Source organism: Pseudophryne corroboree, assembly GCF_028390025.1.
Source record: "Pseudophryne corroboree isolate aPseCor3 chromosome 3 unlocalized genomic scaffold, aPseCor3.hap2 SUPER_3_unloc_14, whole genome shotgun sequence".
In the NCBI taxonomy this organism is placed as follows: Eukaryota; Metazoa; Chordata; class Amphibia; order Anura; family Myobatrachidae; genus Pseudophryne; species Pseudophryne corroboree.
In genome coordinates, this window is record NW_026967502.1 from 1,052,556 (window position 1) to 1,075,462 (window position 22,907).

General features: G+C 45.8%; 1 protein-coding gene across 1 annotated transcript in view; it reads right to left on the reverse strand.

Annotated features, from left to right (window-relative positions):
- Positions 1 to 22,907, reverse strand: part of LOC134983407 (zinc finger protein 267-like) — a 43,794-nt gene that overhangs the window by 16,467 nt on the left and 4,420 nt on the right. Inside the window, exons 3-7 of the mRNA XM_063949098.1 lie at positions 19,099 to 19,290; positions 18,529 to 18,646; positions 18,352 to 18,449; positions 17,666 to 18,254; positions 14,216 to 15,286 (exon numbers count right to left, since the gene is read on the reverse strand). Coding sequence (XP_063805168.1) covers positions 14,216 to 15,286; positions 17,666 to 18,254; positions 18,352 to 18,449; positions 18,529 to 18,646; positions 19,099 to 19,290 — 2,068 coding nt within the window. The remainder of the gene's footprint in view (positions 1 to 14,215; positions 15,287 to 17,665; positions 18,255 to 18,351; positions 18,450 to 18,528; positions 18,647 to 19,098; positions 19,291 to 22,907) is intronic.

Here is a 22,907-nt window from a genome sequence, read left to right on the forward strand (position 1 = left end):
AATTATTACCTCGTCTTCATTTCTCCTACTGGAGACGTTTAGGTATAGATTCCCTTGCTGATGTCTTCTCCCCATCTTCTATTTTGTCATTTTCAGAACTATGCGCTAAGTATAGTCTCGACCCCTCAGTTTGGCTCTATTATTACCAACCTAAACATTGGATCGACGATATGACTACTAGCCCTAATGTCTTCTAATTTCACTCCAGCACTATCCTGAACCGATTGGCTAAAACTTCATCTCGTGGAGCTATATCTGTTTGGTATGGTCTGCTAACACCTCCAGATGCCACGGCTAAATCTGCCGTTCAAATTAAGTGGGAAGCTGAACTCCATTGCACATTCTCTCCTAAACAATGGTAATCTATTCACTTTTCTTCCTTCTCCCTTTCTACCTGTACCAACCACACTGAAATGCATATTCAACTTTTAGATTGTACTTCACCCCATATAAACTACATAACATTTGGCCAACTAACTCTAAATTCTGTTGGCGCCTTTGCCACTATGAAGGCACACTCTTACATATTTTTTGGGAATGCTCTACGTTCCTTTTGGGATAAAGTATATGACCTTATCCATTCGATCACTGGTCTTCAATTGACTCAAGACCCTTCTTTAGCGTTGCTGCACTGGTGCCCTGACACTGTCCCCAAATCTACTCGTTATGTCCTTGGTCACATTCTAATTGCAGCCAGAGCTGCAATTGCTCAAAACTGGAAATCTCCCTCCTCCCTCCCTTCGAAAGTTATTTCTAAGACCCAATTCCATTTCGAGATGGAAACTATACTCTACGATTCCCTCTTCTCCCATTATGAAGTGGCTTCCATGGCATACATATATTACTGAGACTAAGGGAGTTTCCCCTTCGTCCCCCAACTTACAGAGCCCTCCATGTGACTTGAGAAGCCCTTTATCTGAAGAATATTCATGATTTGTGATTGTATATTTTACGTGATGCTTTTCGATGTCCTGTCTCTCCCCCTATATTATTTTTTCCCTATTGTTACCCTATTCTCTTTTGTTTTTTTCTGTATTCTTGTTTTAATTCTTTAATATGAATAAAAATGTAATGTTGAAAAAAAAATCAGGGGTACAGTTGTTAAACTAAAAGCACACTGTTCCTGTATGCTGTGAAAATCCAGGGGTGCTGGTAGTCTTGTATGCTGTAAAAATTCAGGGGTGCTGCTGTTAAGATATTACACTGGTCCTGTATGCTGTAAAAATGTAGGGGTGCAGTTGTTAAAATAAAAGCATACTGGTCCTGTATACTGTGAATATCCAGGGGTGCTGGTACAGTCTTGTATGCTGTAAAAAATTCAGGGGTGCAGTTGTTAAAATAAAAGTAAAACTGCTCCTGTATGCTGTTAAATATAGGGTTGCTGATGTCTTAATAATATTACACTGGTCCTGTATGCTGTACGAATACAGGGGTGCAGTGAAAATAAAGGGGAACTGCACTGTGTGCTGTAATAATAAAGGGGTGCTGTCCTGTGGAATTGAGAACAATTTGGAGATCAGGAACCACTTCCAGTTCCTAGTATTGGTGCTGAAGCTGCTGCTGCCACCAGTCATGACATTTACGATGCAATTCCATCAATGTCGTCTGCTAAGGCCGATGTCCAATGTCATAGAGGGCGTGTAAAATCCGAGAAACAAAAATAAATAATAAAAAAAATAATGATTATCTGATGAAATACATAAAATTGCCAATATGCCATTCAGGACATGAAGTGGCAAGGAAAGGCTAAGGCCTTGGCCTATATTCATGACTGGTGGCTCAGCTCCTCATGAGGATGGAAGCCCTCCTCCCTCTTGAAAAATTAAAAACATTAAGCTTGTTAAAGCACAGGAAAAAACAACTGTGCTTTCAGAGATATCACAAATCCCCAAGGAGAGTCCAAATGTGTCCGTGGTTGCGATGTCTAGGCCTGACCTTCCCAAGACTATATGGAAAGAGGAGGCTCCTACCACCATTTGCATGCCCCCTGCAAGTGCTGGGAGGAGTACCACCAGTCCAGTTGCTAATATTTAGATGGAGGATGTCACTGTAGATGTATACCAGGATGAGCAAGATATTGGTGTAGCTGGCACTGAGGAGGAAGTTTATGATGAGGATTATGATGGAGATGTGGTTGGTTTGAATAAGGCACCAGTGGAGACAGTTGTTGTCCATGGGATGAGAAAGCACATTGTCATGCCTGGGAAAAATACAAAAAAGCCACCTCTTCGGTGTGGAATTATTTATCTACAAATCTTGACAACAGGTGTCAAGCTGTGTGTTGCCTTTGTCAATTTGTAATAAGTAGGGGTAAGGACATTAACCACCTAGGAACATCCTCCCTTATACGTCACCTGCAGCGCATTCATCAGAAGTCATTTCCAAGTTCAGAAACTTTGGGTAATAGCGTAAGCAGTCCACTGACACCTAAATCCCTTCTTCCTGTTGTACCCAAGCAGTCCTTTGTGAGGAAGATGAAATATGACAGCAGTCACCCTGTTGCAAAGCAGATAACTGGGGCCATAATAACTATGCTGGTGGTAGACGTGCGTCCAGTATCCGCCATTAGTGCAGAGGGATTTAGACAGCTGATGGACATTCTGTGTCCCCGATACCAAATCCCGTCTAGATTCCACTTCACTAGGCAAGCGATTCCCGGACTGTACAGGGACATTAAGAAAAGTGTCCTCTGTGTCCTGAAAAATGAGGTTGTACCTAATGTCCACTTAACCACGGACATGTGGACAAGTGGAGCAGGGCAAACTAAGGACTACATGACTGTGACAGCCCACTGGGTAGATTTATTGCATACTGCAGCAACAACAGCGGCGGCACCAGCATCTCACAAATGCCAACTCATTACTAGGCAGGATATGATGTGTATCACTGTATCACCGGTTTCCAGGAGAGGCACACCTCTGACAACCTCTTACGGAAACTGAGGTACCTCATCACACAATGGCTTACCCCACTTAGACTCTCCTGGGGATTTGTGATATCGGACAATGCCACCAATATTGTGCGTGCATTACATCTGGGCAAATTCCAGCACGTCCCATGTTTTGCACATACAATTAATTTGGTGGTGCAGAATTTTTTTTAAAAACGACAGGGACGTGTAGGAGATGCTGTCGGTGGCTCGAAAAATTGTGGGCCACTTTCAACATTCAGCCACTGTGTGCCAAAGACTGGAGCGCCAGCAAACACTCCTGAACCTGCCCTGTCATCACCTGAAGCAAGAGGTGGTAATGAGGTGGAATTCAACACTCTATATGCTTCAGAGGATGGAGGAGCAGCAAAAGGTCATTAATGCCTATACATCCACCTACGATACAGGCAAAAGAGGGTGAATACACCTGACTCAAGTGCAATGAAGAATGATTTCCGTGTTTTGCAAGGTTCTCGAACCCTTCAAACTTGCCACACGTGAAGTCAGTTCAGACACTGCCAGCTTAAGTCAGGTCATTCCCCTCATCAGGCTTTTGCAGAAGCAGCTGGAGAAATTGAAGGAGGAGCTAATACGGAGCGATTTCGCTAAGTATGTGGGACTTGTGGATGGAGGGTTTATATCTAAAGAAGGCTTAATGTGTGGCGCACTCTTTTTTATGTTCCATGAATAAATGAAAACATAACTTTTATTATTTTTATTTAAGATAGATTTTTCAATAGGCATGACATAAGACAATTAATTGTCAGCCTGGAAAGACAAAAACTTAAGGAAAGATATAAAATAATTTATATACCAGCATTACCTATGTATGGGTATATGGGTAGAGCAATAATTGATATAAGCAAGTGAAACATTGAACATATATGTTTCTTTGTGCCTTTGAGAAAGATCCCACTGAAATACATTAGGTAGTAACACTGTCTTAACGTGTGATACGCTACGGGTAGTAACAAAGTGGTCATTGTAAGACATAGTGGTTACCACAAAAAGGCTGCTTAGGTTGTATGCGGTAGTAACGCTCTGCAGGGAGCACTTAGGTTATATGCAGCAGTAGTGCTCTGCAGGGAGCACTTAGGTTGTATGTAGTAGTGACGCTCTGCAGGGAGCACTTAGGTTGTATGCAGTAGTAACGCTCTACAGGGAGCACTTAGGTTGTATGCAGTAGTAACGCTCTGCAGGGCGCAGCAGTAAAACAGTTTTTTTCTGAGATCACAATCCCGTTGTGAAAGGATCTCATAAATTTGATAAATAAAACCTGTGTTTAAATTCCTTTTATATTTCACTTGCTTATATCAATTATTGCTCTACCCATATACCCATACATAGGTAGTGCTGTTATATAAATTATTTTATATCTTTCATTAATTTTTTTGTCTTTCCAGGCTGACAATCAATTGCCTTATGTCATGCCTATTGAAAAATCTATATTAAATAAAAATAATAAGTTATGTTTTAATTTATTCATGAAACAAAGAAAAAAAGAGTGCGCCACACATTAAGGCTTCTTTAGATATAAGCCCACTAGCGGTTTTTTTCTAAACCCCCTAACCAGTCATTGCAATTTGCTTAATGGCGCACCTCCAACCAGATTGGCTAATCTTTGGTATTAACACTTTCGGATTATTCCCTCTATCGGTTGGTTCATACATAGAAGGATCATAAAACAATTATCATTTGGGCCTGTGCATAGTCCCTCAGACTTAACGTCTTCCCTGGAAATACTTGTGGATGGAGCCCTTCATTCGCTTTGCCAGTATTCACGGGTGGTCAATCTGTTGAAATCAGAGCACTACATTTTGGCCACTGTGCTCGATCCTAGGTTTAAAGCCTACGTTGTATCTCTCTCTCCGGACACAAGTCTGCAGAGGAGGAAAGACCTGCTGGTGAGAAAATTGTCAGCTCAAGCGGAACGTGACCCGCCAACAGCTCCTCCTTCATTTTCTCCAGCAACTGGGGCTGCGAGGAAAAGGATAACATTTCTGAGCCCACTCGCTGGACACAAAAGTAACAATACAAGTGACACATTAACAGGAAATGGTTTCTGTCACCATAGCAACAATTATCTGGAAATAAGATAATACACAGACACATAAAAAGACTCAATGGAAATCTTTTGTTTTTTAACAACTTTATTTCATATCTTTAATACACAGATTTTTCTCTATATTTTAAACTTCAAAAATACTTTACTCTGCACAACATGGATAAAATATCCTTTAAAGCACAGAAACAATTCAAGTTACATTATAGTATTGTAGGTAAGTAAAACAGATCAGGATAGCCAAAACCCTATGGGGGTCATTCATACCCAGCCGCAATAGCAGCCCGCAGCAGTTTGCTGGTGGTGGCAAAATGCACGTGCGCATCGGCCGCACAGACACACACATTGCGGCCGCATCCCTGAGGGGTGTACGCGGGTGGGCCGGGACCATTTTCCGGGGAGGCTGCGTGATGTCACATCTGCGTTCATCTCTGATTAACCCCCTATAAGCTTCCAGAGTGCACCTCATATCTCATCTTTTCCAAGTTACTACAAATGATATGAGATCGGTAGCAGCACTACTTTCAGGATTATTACACAGAACACACATAAAGGCTGACACAGCAAATAACAGTAACACATACAAGGGATTAATTAGAAATAAGGAAGCATAATCATCATTAAGTCAAATCATCAACTGGTTATGTTGCGGGACCAATACACCTCGTTACTGCCTCCAGCATATCCCGGTACTGCACTGCAGCCATCCCCGTCTCCCCCCCCCACTACTGCCACCACCCTGTCTCTCCCCACTACTGCTACCGACTTATCTCCCCCCACTATTGCCTCCGCCACATCTCCCCCAACTAGCCCCTCCTACTACTGCCACCCACCCTGCCTCCCACTACTGCCACTGCCATCTCCCCCCACTACTGCCATCACCATGTCTGCTTCCACTGCTGCCACTGCCCTGTCTCCTCCCCACTACTGTCACCCACCCCACCTCCCCCACTACTGCCACTCCGGGACGTGCAGTGATCTAAATGGCTCAGGAAGTACTGGCTAGAGCCAGATTTACACACAACATATGAGCCAAAGTGTACATGTGGGCATTATACACAGGTGCAGTAGTATATACATCCGGGCATTATACACAGGTGCAGCAGTATAAACTCTTGGAAATTTGGTGACTTTTGATCAGAGATGTGCGGAAAAGATACACAGGTGGGGCACTGCCTCCCCTGCCATAGACTTTTTACTCCGGAGTTTTGGTTATAAACATGATTAGAATAATGCAAAGAAGATATTTATAAGTCTTTGTATTTTTCGTATACAGTAAAAACTCTTGCACAAACATTAGTATAACAGGAAAGGCTCTGCCTCACCTCACTGCACTGCTGCCACTACCCTGTCTCCCCCCACTACTGCCACTGCTCTGTCCCTCCCCCCCCCCCCCACAATTGCACTTGCCCTGTCTCCCTCTGACACCTCAGCGCTGCTTGGGGACAATATTACCCATAGACAGTGCCTCAGGCAGCTCCTGCTACCGCACTAGTGCCACCACCCTGTCTGTCCCTCTGACATTTCAGCACTGCTTGGGGATTCTTGGTACTGCTGGTAACAGTCCTTCATCTCCAGATGGAAGTAAGAAAGCAGGGCAGTAAGGAGGCAGAAGCTGCTTCTGGTACCATGGACCCTGGTCATTTCGGGCTGGGAGAGTCAGTAAGATTATGTAATAGTCACCATCTTACCGGCAGCCGGTGAAGGGAGCAGAGAATGGGTGTTATGTGGCAGGAACGGGCTGGTTAGGTAACAGCCTGGCTGCTGTATTCTGTACAAGCTACAACCGGTGCAATTCTATTGCTGGGAGACCCAGGTAGAGGACATTGCAGTAGTCTATGTGTGATGATACAAGTACATGTATGACTGTAGGTAGATCTTCTGAGGGAAATAAGTGCTGGAGTCTGGCTATGTTCCTCAGATGAGGATCTGATTGTGGCTGATACCTGATGTCTAAGTGTCACTCCACCATCCAGGACACCAAGATTCCGCACATGATCAGCATTTTGTAACTCTGAACCCCTAAGTGTAAGTCTGGTTGGTTTACAAAGCTGAGCTGTAGCCCTGCCCTTTGTTGGTGAGCTTCTATCATAAGGACCTGTTTCGCCAGGACTGAGTCACAGCTAACTGGCATCACCCACACCTGGGGCTCAGCTAGACAACCATTTAGGATTGGTACTGGGTTCTCAGTACCTGGAGAAAAAGACAGGTCATCTGTATAGCAGTGGTAGATGAGGGCATGACATCACCCAGTGTTATGCACACCAGTGCCTGCAGGAATGTACTGGTGCCAGAACTGTTATGCACTCCAGTGCCTGCAGGAATGTACTGGCGTTTGAACTGCTATGCACTCCAGTGCCTGCAGGAATGTACTGGCGTTTGAACTGTTATGCACACCAGTGCCTGCAGGAATGTACTGGTGTCTGAACGGATAGGTATGCAAAACAAATGAACTCACAGACAGACTGGGGAATATGACATTACGTACACAGAAGGTGATAGGGTAACAAAATACACACAAAGTGAACAGAGAAGCCCAGAGGCTAAGGAACTGGGTGTCTCCCTAGTATTAGAACTGCTCAGATGGAAAAGCAAGATGTTGTGTTTTAATACGTAGAGAACCCGAAATGCTGTTGCTAAGGGCAACAGCAAAACCCTAAAGGGTTACCAACGGGTGTGGCAGTAAACTCCTTGGTCAGAGATGGAATGATAGACACAAGGAGAGTCTCCACAATCCTAATTCTCACTTGCAGTGCACAGGTTCAGCTTACTGCCACTAAGCTGACACCTGAACACCTTGCACAGTGAGACAGAATTTAGGCAGGCAAGTCTTAGAATACAGCCGCAAACTTGCTAAGTTCACAGAGTAGTAAAAGAACCCCAGCAAGCTAAACGACTGACTCCAGTTTTACTGCTAGGTCTGGATTGGCAGAGTGTAGTACCAAATCCCCAGGCCTATTTGCAGTAAGCAACAACAAATACAAAGCTACACAGTACTGGCTAACTTTCAGGAACTGACTAACCAACAAAGATTCAGCAGCATCTGCTTGACCTGAGAAGAGGCCTTATAAAGCAGGTGCTGTCCACGCCCCACTCAGACCTCACAGACTGTGAGCACAAAAACCAGCACCGGATCCCTTGCCGTGCACAGAGCCTGTAACCACTGCACAGCAAAAGACCCGAACCGGAGTATCAGCTGCGCTCAGGTTACTCCGCTAGCACTTGTCTCCCGGTTGCCATGATGATGTGGCAGCACAGGGCAGGAGACCCTAACAGTACCCCCCCTCTGACGAGGGGTCAAAGAACCCCTACCACCGGGTTTATCGGGGAACTGCGAGAAGAAAGAGCGTATCAGTCTGGGGGCATGAAGATCACAACTGCGCACCCACGACCGCTCCTCCGGGCCATACCCCTTCCAGTGCACCAAAAATGACAGCCGACCCCGAACCATCTTGGAGTCAAGAATCCTTTCAACAACAAACTCCCTCTGGCCACGTATCAGAAGAGGGGAAGGTTTTCCACTGGATGAAGGATTACTAATCGCCCGTTTTAAAAGGGAACAATGAAATGTTTTATTGATACCCAAAGAACGGGGCAGATCTAACTGAAATGCCACCGGATTGATAACCCTGGTGATCTTATAAGGGCCGATGAACCGGGGGCCTAACTTATGAGATGGCTGTCTCAACTTCAAATTCTTGGTAGACAACCAGACGAAGTCTCCTAATTTGAAGCTGCAGGGTCTTTTCCGCTTATCAAAAACCCTTTTGGTCACTAATGACACAGACACGAGGGCTTTCTTCACTTTCCGCCAAATACCTCTAAGGACCGAAACCACAGAGGAACCACCAGGCGTGGAGTCCAGGGGGTCAAAAGAATTGGCCTTAGGATGATGCCCATACACACAAAGGAAGGGAGAGATCCCTGTAGCAGAGTGAGCAGTGTTGTTATATGCAAACTCCGCCATGGACAGATGAGCAACCCAGTCAGTCTGACACTTGGAGACATAACACCTGAGGAACTGCTCCAAGGACTGGTTCACCCTTTCAGCCTGCCCATTAGACTGCGGATGGTAGCCTGACGACAAGCTGACAGAAATCTGGAGATCGGAACAAAATGCCCTCCAGAATTTGGCCACAAACTGGGATCCGCGGTCAGAGACCACATCAAGTGGCAACCCGTGGAGACGCACAACATGCAGCATAAATAATTCAGACAGGCGTCTGGCCGATGGCAGCCCAACCAGTGGAACGAAGTGCGCCATCTTCGAAAACCTGTCAACGACAACCCAGATGGCTGTCATCCCCGAGGATTTGGGCAAGTCCACCACAAAATCCATTGAAATGTGGGTCCATGGCTTAGATGGGATAGAGAGTGGATGTAATGGGCCAACAGGAACCCCTCTAGGAGTCTTATTTCGGGCACAGATGTCACATGCCCGAACCCACTGATCCACATCCTTAGCCACCGAGGGCCACCACACCGCCCTAGATAGCAACTCCCGAGTTCTGGCAATACCCGGGTGACCTGCCGACTTCTTGGCATGGAATTCCAGGAACACTCGCTGTCTTAACCTAGGAGGCACAAACAAAAGACCTACCGGAAGGTCTGGAGGAGCCTGCTCCTGTGCTCTAAGGACTAATGATAAGAGGTCCTGGGTAATGCCCACTTTAATACATGATGGGGACACAATGGGCAACGGCTCCTCGGTGGTCTCCTGGATTGGAGCAAAACTCCGCGAGAGCGCATCAGCCTTGATGTTTTTTGACCCAGGGAGATATGTTATCAAAAAATTAAAGCGAGCAAAAAACAAAGCCCATCGTGCCTGCCTGGCATTGAGACGCTTCGCTGACTCTAAATATGCCAGATTCTTATGGTCGGTGAGAATTGAGACCACAAACTTAGCCCCCTCAAGCCAGTGTCTCCACTCCTCGAGTGCATCCTTAATAGCCAACATCCCGGTTACCCACGTCATAATTCATCTCGGCAGGCGAAAATTTACGGGAAAAGTAAGCACAGGGATGAAGGCGATTATCAGACACTCCCATCTGAGAAAGCACTGCCCCAATACCCATCTCAGAGGCATCCACCTCCACCACAAAAGGACGCTCTGGATCTGGGTGTCGCAGCACCTTGGCCGATACAAATGCCCTTTTGAGACGGGCAAAAGCCGCTTTAGCCTCACAAGACCAGTGAGCAACATCCGCCCCTTTCTTAGTGAGTGCCACCAAGGGCGCCACTATAGACGAAAATCCAGCGATAAATCGTCTATAAAAATTCACAAAGCCCAGGAAACGCTGAAGCGCCTTCAAACTAGTGGGCTGCACCCAATCCAGGACTGCCTGTACCTTGGAACCCTCCATTTGGAAACCTTCTGGGGAGATAATATATCCTAGAAATGCGATTTGCTGAACTTCAAATTCGCACTTCTCCAGCTTCGCCCCAAGCCGGTGGTCTCTGAGTTTCTGGACGACTAAGCGTACATGCTTCCGATGTTCCTCCAGGGAATGGGAGAAGAAGATTAGGATGTCATCTAAGTATACAACTAAGAATCTATCCAAATATTCCCTGAGCACATCATTCATGAAATCCTGGAAGACTGCCGGGGCATTACAGAGCCCAAAAGGCATCACCAAATATTCATAATGCCCTGAGTGGGTATTAAAGGCAGTCTTCCATTCATCCCCCTCTTTTATTCGGATTAGATTGTACGCACCGCGTAGGTCAATCTTAGAAAAAATGGTGGCAGTACGAAGCTGGTCAAACAAGACCGAAATGAGGGGCAGTGGGTATGAGTTTTTAATCGTGATACGGTTCAATTCCCTGAAGTCGATGCAGGGTCGCAACGAACCGTCCTTTTTACCCACGAAGAAGAACCCCGACCCAACTGGAGACTGTGAAGGTCTGATAAATCCCTTAGCCAAGTTCTCCTGAATGTACTCTGCCATAGCCTGAGTCTCAGGACGTGACAGGGAGTACAACCTGCTCTTGGGAAGCTTAGCATTTGGCAACAAATCAATGGCACAGTCATAGGGGCGATGGGGAGGTAGTACCTCTGCAACTTTTTTGGAGAACACGTCCGCAAAATCTGCATAACACCCTGGCAATCTTAACTGCGAGAGCCTGACTGGAAGGCTCAAGCAACTCCTGAAACAATCAGTACCCCAACTAAAAATCTCCCCAGAGACCCAGTCAAATTGAGGATTGTGGGCCCTTAACCATGGTAACCCCAACACCAATGGGGCAAAAGTACAGACAGTCACATAAAAGGACAATTTTTCAGAGTGTGTGGCTCCAATAAACAAAGAAATCTGGCTAGCGCAAGAGGTAATTTTACCTTGGGATAATGGATCCCCGTTTAACCCACAAATCTCAATTTCCGATGCCAAGGGTACTAAGGGAACAGAGTGTTTCAGGGCGAATTGGCAGTCCATAAAAACCCCGTCGGCCCCACTGTCCACAAAGGCCTCAGTCTTGACAGTTTGACCAAGGATCTTCAAGGTCACCGGAATGATAAAAGGTCTTCTTGGGAAATTCTGACTTCTGCCCTGACAGGATATTTGGGGGGTCCCGCACCCTAGATTTGTACCCCCCAAAATGTTAGGGACTTGCCCGACTAATGAGGTCACCTGGACGCGGTGGGCAAGCCGTTACTTATGGCCATAACTAAGCGAAGAACCTCGCTTAAAATGCAAAATTTTATTGCAATTATTATTATTAATAATTTGGTAATGTTTGAATTGTGCACCTGCAACCTTTTTCTTTGTATGCAGTTCTACTGAAAGGTCTCCGCAGGGTCGCACCTCTCATTACCGGTGTGCAACCCAGGACCCCTCCCCTGACAGGATATTTCCCATCACCCTCAGGCCCTGAAGTTTTCCGGCTTTTCTGGGCATGATACTACCACATGACCTTTATTCCCACAGTACAAACACAACCCCTGCTGTCTCCTCCGCGTCTTCTCACGCGAGGAGAGGCGGGTAGCCCCAATCTGCATAGGCTCCTCGGAAAATTCCTCAGAGTCTGAGGTTCCCTTGGGAAAGAAGGAAACCTCAGTCTCCCTTTCAAGCCTACGCTCTCTCAGCCGTCTATCCACCCGGATGGATAACTGCATAAGCTGATCCAAGCTATCAGGCAAGGGATATTGTACCAGTTGGTCCTTTATCTGGTTAGAAAGACCTCTTCGGTACTGGTGTCTCAGGGCTGGGTCATTCCACTGGGTATCATGAGCCAACCTCCGAAACTCCGTACAGTAAACCTCAACTGGCCTTCGCCCTTGCTTAAGGATCGAAATCTGAGCCTCGGCTGAGGCCGTCTTGTCAGGGTCATCATACAACATGCCCAGTGCCGTAAAAAAAGCATCAACACTTTTAAGCGACGGACATTCAGGCTGCAACCCATATGCCCAGACCTGTGGGTCTCCTTGTAGCAAGGAAATCACTATGCCCACCCGCTGAATCTCCGACCCAGAAGACTGAGGCCTAAGCCGGAAGTATAGCTTCCAGCTCTCCTTGAAACAAAAGAACTGCGAGCGATCTCCAGAAAAACGATCCGGGAGATTTACTTTCGGCTCCTTAACCCCTGAAGGTGCTGCTGCTGCGGGAGCTCCGCCAGCGGCCTGGGAGGTGTGCATTTTAATGGACAAATCATTAAATTGTCGAGTCAGGACCTGCACCTGATCGACCACCTGTTGCAACGTATTTTGAGGGGTATGCTCCATATTCCCACAAAATTTCAACAGGAGTATTAGGCTGCTGAATATGTTATGCACACCAGTGCCTGCAGGAATGTACTGGTGCCAGAACTGTTATGCACTCCAGTGCCTGCAGGAATGTACTGGTGTTTGAACTGTTATGCACACCAGTGCCTGCAGGAATGTACTGGTGTCTGAACGGATAGGTATGCAAAACAAATGAACTCACAGACAGACTGGGGAATATGACATTACGTACACAGAAGGTGATAGGGTAACAAAATACACACAAAGTGAACAGAGAAGCCCAGAGGCTAAGGAACTGGGTGTCTCCCTAGTATTAGTAATGCTCAGATGGGAAAAGCAAGATGTTGTGTTTTAATACGTAGAGAACCCGAAATGCTGTTGCTAAGGGAAACAGCAAAACCCTAAAGGGTTACCAACGGGTGTGCCAGTAAACTCCTTGGTCAGAGATGGAATGATAGACACAAGGAGAGTCTCCACAATCCTAATTCTCACTTGCAGTGCACAGGTTCAGCTTACTGCCACTAAGCTGACACCTGAACACCTTGCACAGTGAGACAGAATTTAGGCAGGCAAGTCTTAGAATACAGCCGCAAACTTGCTAAGTTCACAGAGTAGTAAAAGAACCCCAGCAAGCTAAACGACTGACTCCAGTCTTACTGCTAGGTCTGGATTGGCAGAGTGTAGTACCAAATCCCCAGGCCTATTTGCAGTAAGCAACAACAAATACAAAGCTACACAGTACTGGCTAACTTTCAGGAACTGACTAACCAACAAAGATTCAGCAGCATCTGCTTAACCTGAGAAGAGGCCTTATAAAGCAGGTGCTGTCCACGCCCCACTCAGAACTCACAGACTGAGCACAAAAACCAGCACCGGATCCCCTGCCGTGCACAGAGCCTGTAACCACTGCACAGCAAAAGACCCGAACCGGAGTATCAGCTGCGCTCAGGTTACTCCGCTAGCACTTGTCTCCCGGTTGCCATGACGACGTGGCAGTACAGGGCAGGAGACCCTAACACCCAGTGGTAGCATGAATATTGCAAAAAGCATAGGAGATAGGATAAGAACCTTGAAGAACAATGCATGGCAATGATGAGTATACTCCAGAAGATTAAAATGGTTCCTCACCTGAGTGATGTCTAATTTGTGCAACAAGAGCTGATTTATTTCTCAGAGTATATAAATGGCCTTTCACCTGTGTGAGTTCGCTGATGTCTAAGAAGATATGATTTCCGTGTAAAACATTTCCAGCACTCAGAACATGGAAATGCCTTCTCACCTGTGTGACTTCTGTAATGTGTAACAAGATTTGATTTCCGTGTAAAACATTTCCCACACTTAGTGCAAGAAAATGGCTTCTCACCTGTGTGACTTCTCTGATGTATAACAAAGTGGGATTTCCAGGTAAAACTTTTCGCGCACTCAGAGCAAGAAAATACCTTCTCACGTGTGTGACTTCTCTCATGTGTAACAAGATGTGATTTCCGTGTAAAACATTTCCCACACTCAGAGCAAGAAAATGGTTTCTTACCTGTGTGACTTCTGTGATGTCTAACAAGATGTAATTTTTGTGCAAAACATTTCCCACACTCAGAACATGGAAATGGCTTCTCACCTGTGTGACTTTTGTGATGTGTAACAAGATGTGATTTTTGTGTAAAACATTTCCCGCACTCAGAGCAAGAAAATGGCTTCTCACCTGTGTGACTTCTGTGATGTATAACAAGATGTGATTTACTTGCACAACATTTCCCGCATTCGGAGCAAGGAAACAGCTTCTCACCTGTGTGACTTCTGTGATGTATAACAAGATCTGATTTGTGTGCAAAACATTTCCCACACTCAGAACATGGAAATGGCTTCTCACCTGTGTGACTTCTGTTATGTTTAACAAGAGATGATTTGTATGCAAAACATTTCCCACACTCAGAACATGAATATGGCTTCTCACCTGTGTGACTTCTGTTATGTTTAACAAGAACTGATTTCTGTGCAAAACATTTCCCACACTCAGAACATGGAAATGGCTTCTCACCTGTGTGACTTCTCTGATGTGCAACAAGTTGTGAATTCTGTGTAAAACATTTCCCACACTCAGAACATGGAAATGGCTTCTCACCTGTGTGACTTCTCGGATGTCTAACAAGACGTGATTTCCGTGCAAAACATTTCCCACACTCAGAACATGGAAATGGCTTCTCACCTGTGTGACTTCTCTGATGTATAACAAGATCTGATTTGTATGTAAAACATTTCTCACACTCCGGACATACTGGCCTTTCACCTGCCTTACCTGTGTGTGGGTTAATACACTTTGTGTTCTGTGTAAAACATTTGGTATCTATAGAACATGGAAACACTATATCTGTCAGAGCTATAACAGATGCACCAATATCAGAGTGATCAGGAGAACATTTCCCAGGATCAGGGGGATCAGCTGATAGAGCTGAATGTATAATTGGGGTAATGGGGTTATCTCCTGGAGAATCCTGTCTACTGTCATTATCTTTTATGTCACAATCCGGGGATAACATTACATGTCCTTCTGAGATATTTCTGCTTGTGTGTCCATCTGCTGGAAATAAAATACATTATGGAAATGTGACATTATCTGTAACAATATTAATCTTGTAAACAATAGAAGACGACTCTCTGGGACACTTAATTGTAAATGTGTGTGTATAATAAAACATAACTTTTACTGAAGGCATTATAATATTGTGTCTCAGACTATCATTGTGTCCACCCTCCTGAGAACACTCACAATAACAAATGTAATATTATAATAAGACTTATATATATATCTCTCTTGTACTGGTAACTAACCATAAAGTATAAATGGAGATGTAGTCACTCGCCAAGTCCTATGTCAGCACCAATGTAAAACAATGGATGGGGAACATATCGTATGAATTGGAGATTCTAGATGAACAATAACATCAGTCATATGAGTTGATGGATCAGAGAAATGTCTCCTAACGTTACTCCTGGAAGCATTGGTAAGGTAGCATTCCTTTATGTGTGTGCTCATACGCTGGTAAGCCTGTTCATGTGTTACTCACCCTTATATAAGGTATATTGCTACAGCAGAGTAGGTGTGGCACAAGGTACTTTACATGCAATACACCATATAATACCCTGCAATCATCATCATCATCACCTGCTAGGTTATAATCCACTCTTACACCCTCATCATCAGTGTCTTACCTCTATTCTCTCAATAGTAATAAGGATGATGTGTGTACGGTAAGTATGATACAGAGAATTACATATCAGAATCTATACAGCTGCCGCCATACTTCTGCTTCTCATACGTGTGCTACTGGCAACAGTGAACATCTGAGTGAGAGTGCAGGGAAGACAGCAGAGTCTGATGAGAAAGAGATTGGATCTGCCTTTGTAGGGCTGTACCACACCTGTCACCCCTGTTAGTATATAAACTAATAAATAAGAGGAGTGTGGTCCATCCAGACGTGCTTTCTGGAGCTCTCCTCACTAAGTGGCTATTTATCTACCCTACCTGAGAGCTCTCAGCCGCCGCTGGGACCAAGACCCAATCTATTAAGTCACCCCACTCCTACTGCCCTAAAGCCGCTGGCTACGCTTACTCCGGGCAGCGTTTACTGCCGCAGCCTAGCAATGCTGCTGAAGCCACAGGCTGTATTCTGGTCACCTGACTTGGAGGTGCTTTTGGCTGCAGGGGTGGGATGGTTAGGGTTAGGCTGTGGGTAGGTGGGGGGTTAGAGTTAGGCATCCCCAGAGAGGGATAGGGTTAGGCTGCTAGGGTGGGGGGGGCTAGGCTGTGGGGGAGGGAGGGTTAGGCTGCAGAGAGAAGGGTAAGGCTTAGCACCACTGGGGAGGGTTAGGGACAGGTTGTGGGGGAGGGAGGGCTAGGTTTAGGCTGCAGGAAGAAGGGTTAGCACCACTGTGGAGGGTTAGGGACAGGCTGTTGGGGAGGGAGGATTAGGCTGCAAATAGGGGGTGTTAGGCATCCCCAGGGGAGGGTTAGGCTGTGAGGGAGATAGGCTGCGGATAGGGGGGGTTAGGCACCCCCCGGGGAGGGTTATGCTATGGGGGAGGGCGGGTTCGGTTGTGGGGGAGGGAGAGTTAGGGTTAGGCTTCAGGGAGAAGGGTTAGCACCGCTGGGTAGGGATAGGAACAGGCTGTGGGGGAGGAATGGTTAGGCAGCGTGTAGGGGGGGTTAGGCATCCCCCAGGGAGGGATAGGCTGTGGGGGAGGGAGGGTTAGACCAGAGAGTGTTGGGAGGAGACTGGTCAGATCTCTGGGCTGGTAACACACAGTGACATGATGTGAGGAGGAGAGCAGGAGTATAATAGGGGCTGATGGCTCCTGATGTATGAGATACACCAGAGAGTGTGGGGAGGAGACTGGTCAGATCTGTGGGCTGGTAACACACAGTGACATGATGTGAGGAGGAGAGCAGGAGTATAATAGGGGCTGATGGCTCCTGATGTATGAGATACACCAGAGAGTGTGGGGAGGAGACTGGTCAGATCTCTGGGCTGGTAACACACAGTGACATGATGTGAGTGGGAGAGCAGAAGTATAATAGGGGCTGATGGCTCCTGATGTATGATACACCAGAGAGTGTGGGGAGGAGACTGGTCAGATCTCTGGGCTGGTTACACACAGTGACATGATGTGAGGCGGAGAGCTGGAGTATAATAGGGGCTGATGGCTCCTGATGTACAATATACCCTAGAGAGTGTGGGGAAGAGACTGGTCAGATCTCTGGGATGGTAACACACAGTGACATGATGTGAGGGTGAGAGCAGGAGTATAATAGAGGTGATGGCTCCTGACTCCATACTGGGAAAAAACAAATTCCTCATTAATTTGTACTGACAGAGGAGGGTGTAGGATAAGAGATTGATGTAGTGACTGAGGAAGGAGAATATGTGACTCTCTTCTATAATAAGTGTTTATTACTCACCTGTGCTGATATCTGTAGGGATCTCCTCCTCCTTACACTGCTGATCACCCCTCACATACGTCTCTTCTTCTCCCTCTGTATCTTCTGTCTCTATATCAGTCACATATGTCTCTTCTTCTCCCTCTGTATCTTCTGCCTTCATATCAGTCACGTACATCTCTTCTCCTTCTATATCTTCTGCCTTTATATCAGTCACATACGTCTCTTCTCCCTCTGTATCTTCTGCCTTCATATCAGTCACATACGTCTCTTCTTCTCCATCTATATCTTCTGCCTTCATATCAGTCACATACGTCTCTTCTTCTCCCTCTATATCTTCTGCCTTTATATCAGTCACATACGTCTCTTCTTCTCCCTCTATATCTTCTGCCTTTATATCAGTCACATACGTCTCTTCTTCTCCGTCTATGTCTTTTGCCTTTATATCAGTCACATACGTCTCTTCTTCTCCCTCTATATCTTCTGCCTTTTTATCAGTCACATACGTCTCTTCTTCTCCCTCTATATCTTCTGCCTTCATATCAGTCACATACGTCTCTACTTCTCCCTCTGTATCTTTGATTTTAATATTATTTAACTGGGCTTCACCCTATGTAAACAAGACAAATATAATGACACACAGCTCCTCTACACAAATATAGTGACAGTCACTTTGGTTTATTGGGGAGACCCTATAGCCCACCTACCTGATCCTCCTGTGGGATCCTGTGATACTCCTCTGTACAGTCCTGGGTATACAGAGGACGGGGACATCTCTCTGAGATATCTCGGTTACTGGGTCCTTCTGTAGGAGACACCAGTGACTGAGTGCAGTGTATATATGTGATTATCAGATGATGTGTGTATATAGGGGGCCCCCATACCTGCTCTCCCCTGTACAATACATGACAGTCTCCTCTTATCCAGAGATGTGAGGGGCCGGTGATTCTCCATCATCACGTCCTTGTACAGACCCCTGTGTTCCTCTATATACTCCCCCTCCTGCATGGAGACATAGACAGTGACATCATGACACCTTATAGGAACCTGACACAGAGTGATACAGTCATCACCCAGACACGTCCCCTGGTGTTACTGTATAATGTACCATTCCCAGGAGTCACCTCTCCAGTCATCACCCAGACACATCCCCTGGTGTTACTGAAAAATGCCCCATTCCCAGCAGTCATCTCTCCAGTCATCACCCAGACACATCCCCTGGTGTTACTGTATAATGCCCCATTACCAGCAGTCACCTCTCCAGTCATCAGCCAGACACGTCCCCTGGTGTTACTGTATAATGCCCCATTCCCAGCAGTCACCTCTCCAGTCATCACCCAGACACATCCCCCGGTGTTACTGTATAATGTCCCATTCCCAGCAGTCACCTCTCCAGTCATCACCCAGACACATCCCCTGGTGTTACTGTATAATGCCCCATTCCCAGCAGTCACCTCTCCAGTCAGCAGCTGAATGATCTTGTTGGTGAGTTCCAGGATCTTTTGGTCATTGGGTCTCTCATGTATTAGTGAGTCAGGTGGAGGCACTGGGATGTGGCTCTGGGTTCTACTCAGACCTCCTAACACACAGGGATGGCTGTTGAGTATCTCACACTCATTGGATGTCTTCTTCACTACTGTGTAATCCTGAGTAAGGGAGGAGACATCAAATATCAATATATACACTCCCAGACCCCCCCCTCACCTCCCCAGGCATGTCCCTTTATTATTACTATAGGTATAAGTGACTTCACAGTGATGCTTCTAAATCATCTCACCTCCCCAGTCATGTCCCTGTATTATTTCTATAGATATGAGTGACGTCACTATGAAGCTCCAAAATCCCTTCACCTCCCCAGTCATGTCCCTGTATTATGACTATAGATATTAGTGACGTCACTGTAATGCTCTCGGATCCCCTCACCTTCTCAGTCATGTCCCTGTATTACTACTATAGATAAAAGCAATGTCACTGTATAGCTCCCAGATCAGCTAACCTCCCCAGTCATGGCCCTGTATAATTACTATAGATATGTGATGTCACATTGACGCTCCCAGATCCCCTCACCTCCCCAGTCATGTCCCTGTATTATTACTATTGATATAAGTGATGTCACTGTGACACTCACAGATTCCCTCACCACCCCAGTCATATCCCTGTATTATTACTATAGATAAAAGTGACATTACTGTGACGCTCCCAGATCCCCTCACCCCACCAAGTCACATCTCTGTATTATTGCTACAGATATAAGTGAGGTCATTGTGACGCTCCCAGATCCCCTCACCTCCCCAGTCATGTCATTGTATTATTACTATAGATATGTGACTTCACAGTGATGCTTCCAGATCCCCCCACCTCCCCAGTCATGTCCCTGTATTACTATAGATATGAGTGACGTCACTGTGACACTCCCAGATCCCCTCACCTCCCCAGTCATGTCCCTGTATTATTACTATAGATATAAGTGAAGTCTCTGTGAAACTCCCAGATTCCCTCACCTCCCCAGTCATGTCCCTGTATTATTACTATAGATATAAGTGAAGTCACTGTGAAACTCCCAGATTCCCTCACCTCCCCAGTCATCTCCCTGTTTTATTACTATAGATATAAGTGACATCACTGTGCCACACCCAGATCACCTTACCTCCCCAGTCATGTCCTTGTATTATTACTATAGATATGTGACATCATTGCGCCTCTCCCAGATCCCCTCACCTCCCCAGTCATGTCCCTGTATTATTACTAAGATATGTGACTTCACAGTGACGCTCCCAGATCCCCTTACCTTCCCAGTCATGTTCTCGTATTACAATAGATATAATTGGTGTCTCAGTGACAATCCCAGATCCCCTCAACTCCCCAGTCATGTCCCTGTATTATTACTATAGATGTGAGTCACAGTGACGCTCCCAGATCCCCCTCACCTCCCCAGTCATGTCCCTGTATTATTACTATAGATATAAGTGATGTCACAGTGACTCTCCCAGATCCCCTCACCTCCCCAGTCATGTCCCTGTATTACTAAAAATAAGTGATGTTAGTTATGCTACTATACTCCCTCACCTCCCCATTAATGTCCCTGTATTATTACTATAGATATAAGTGACTTCACAGTGACGCTTCTAAATCATCTCACCTCCCCAGTCATGTCCCTGTATTATGACTATGGATATTAGTGACGTCACTGTAATGCTCTCGGATCCCCACACCTTCTCAGTCATGTCCCTGTATTACGAATATAGATAAAAGTCATGTCACTGTATAGCTCCCAGATCCGCTAACCTCCCCAGTCATGTCCCTGTATTATTGCTATTGATATATGTGATGTCACTGTGACACTCACAGATTCTCTCACCTCCCCAGTCATATCCCTGTATTATAACTAAAGATAAAAGTGATGTCACTGTGACACTCAGAGATCCCCTCACCCCTCCCAGTCACATCTCTGTATTATTGCTACAGATATAAGTGATGTCATTGTGACGCTCCAAGATCTCACCTCCCCAGTCATGTCCCTGTATTATTACTATAGATATGAGTGACGTCACTGTGACGCTCCCAGATCCTCTCACCTCCCCAGTCACATCTCTGTATTATTACAATAGATATAAGTGACATCACTGTGTCACTCCCAGGTCACCTTACCTCCCCAGTCATGTCCTTGTATTATTACTATAGATATGTGACATCATTGCGCCTCTCCCAGATCCCCTCACCTCCCCAGTCATGTCTCTGTATTATTACTATAGATATGTGACTTCACAGTGACGCTCCCAGATCCCCTCACCTCCCCAGTCATGTTCTCGTATTATTACAATAGATATGTGATGTCACAGTGACAATCCCAGATCCCCTCAACTCCCCAGTCATGTCCCTGTATTATTACTATAGATGTGTGTCACTATGACACTCCCAGATCCCCTCACCCTCCCCAGTCATGTCCCTGTATTATTACTATAGATATAAGTTAGGTCACTGAGACACTCCCAGATTCCCTCACCTCCCAAGTCACGTCCCTCTATTATGACTACAGATATTAGTGATGTCACTGTGACGCTCCCAGATCCCCTCACCTCCCCAGTCATGTCCCTGTATTAGTACGATAGATATGTGATGTCACAGTGACGCTCCCAGATCTCCTCACCTTCCCAGTCATGTCCCTGTATTATTACGATATATGTCACGTCACTGTGCATCTCCTAGATCCCCTCACCTCCCCAGTCATGTCCCTGTATTGCTATAGATATTAGCGATGTCACTGTGACACTCCCAGATCCACTCACCTCTCCAGTCATATACGTATTATTAATATAGATATAAGGTCACAGTGGTGCTCCCAGATTCACTCACCTCCACAGTCATGTCCCTTTATTATTACTATAGATATAAGTGATGTCAATGTGACACTCCCAGATCCCCTCACCTCCCCAGTCATATACCTGTATTATTACTATAGACATAAGTGATGTCACAGTGATGCTTCTAGATCCCCTCACCTCCCCAGTCATGTCCTTGTATTATTACTATAGCTATAAGATCACAATGATGCTCCCAGATCCTCTCACCTACCCAGTCATGTCCTGGTATTATTACTAGAAATATAAGGTCACAGTGATGCTCCCAGATCCTGTCACCTCCCTAGTCATGTCCCTGTATTATTACTATAGATATAAGTGATGTCACTGTGACACTCCCAGATCCTCTCACCTCCCCAGTCATGTCCCTGTATTATTACTATAGACATAAGTGATGTCACTGTGACACTCCCAGATCCTCTCACCTCCCCAGGCATGTCCCTGTATTATTACTATAGATATGAGTTCACTGTGATGCTCCCAGATACACTCACCTCCCCAGTCATGTCCCTGTATTATTGCTATAGATAAAAGGTCACAGTGATGTTCCCAGATCCTCTCACCTCCCCAGTCATGTCCCTGTATTATTACTATAGATATAAGTGATGTCACTGTGACACTCCCAGATCCTCTCACCTCCCCAGGCATGTCCCTGTATTATTACTATAGATATGAGTTCACTGTGATGCTCCCAGATACACTCACCTCCCCAGTCATGTCCCTGTATTATTGCTATAGATAAAAGGTCACAGTGATGTTCCCAGATCCCCTCACCTCCCCAGTCATGTCCCGGTATTATTACTATAGATGTAAGTGATGTCACTGTGACACTGCCAGATCCTCTCACCTCCCCAGTCATGTCCCGGTATTATTACTATAGATATAAGTGATGTCATTACCCTCAC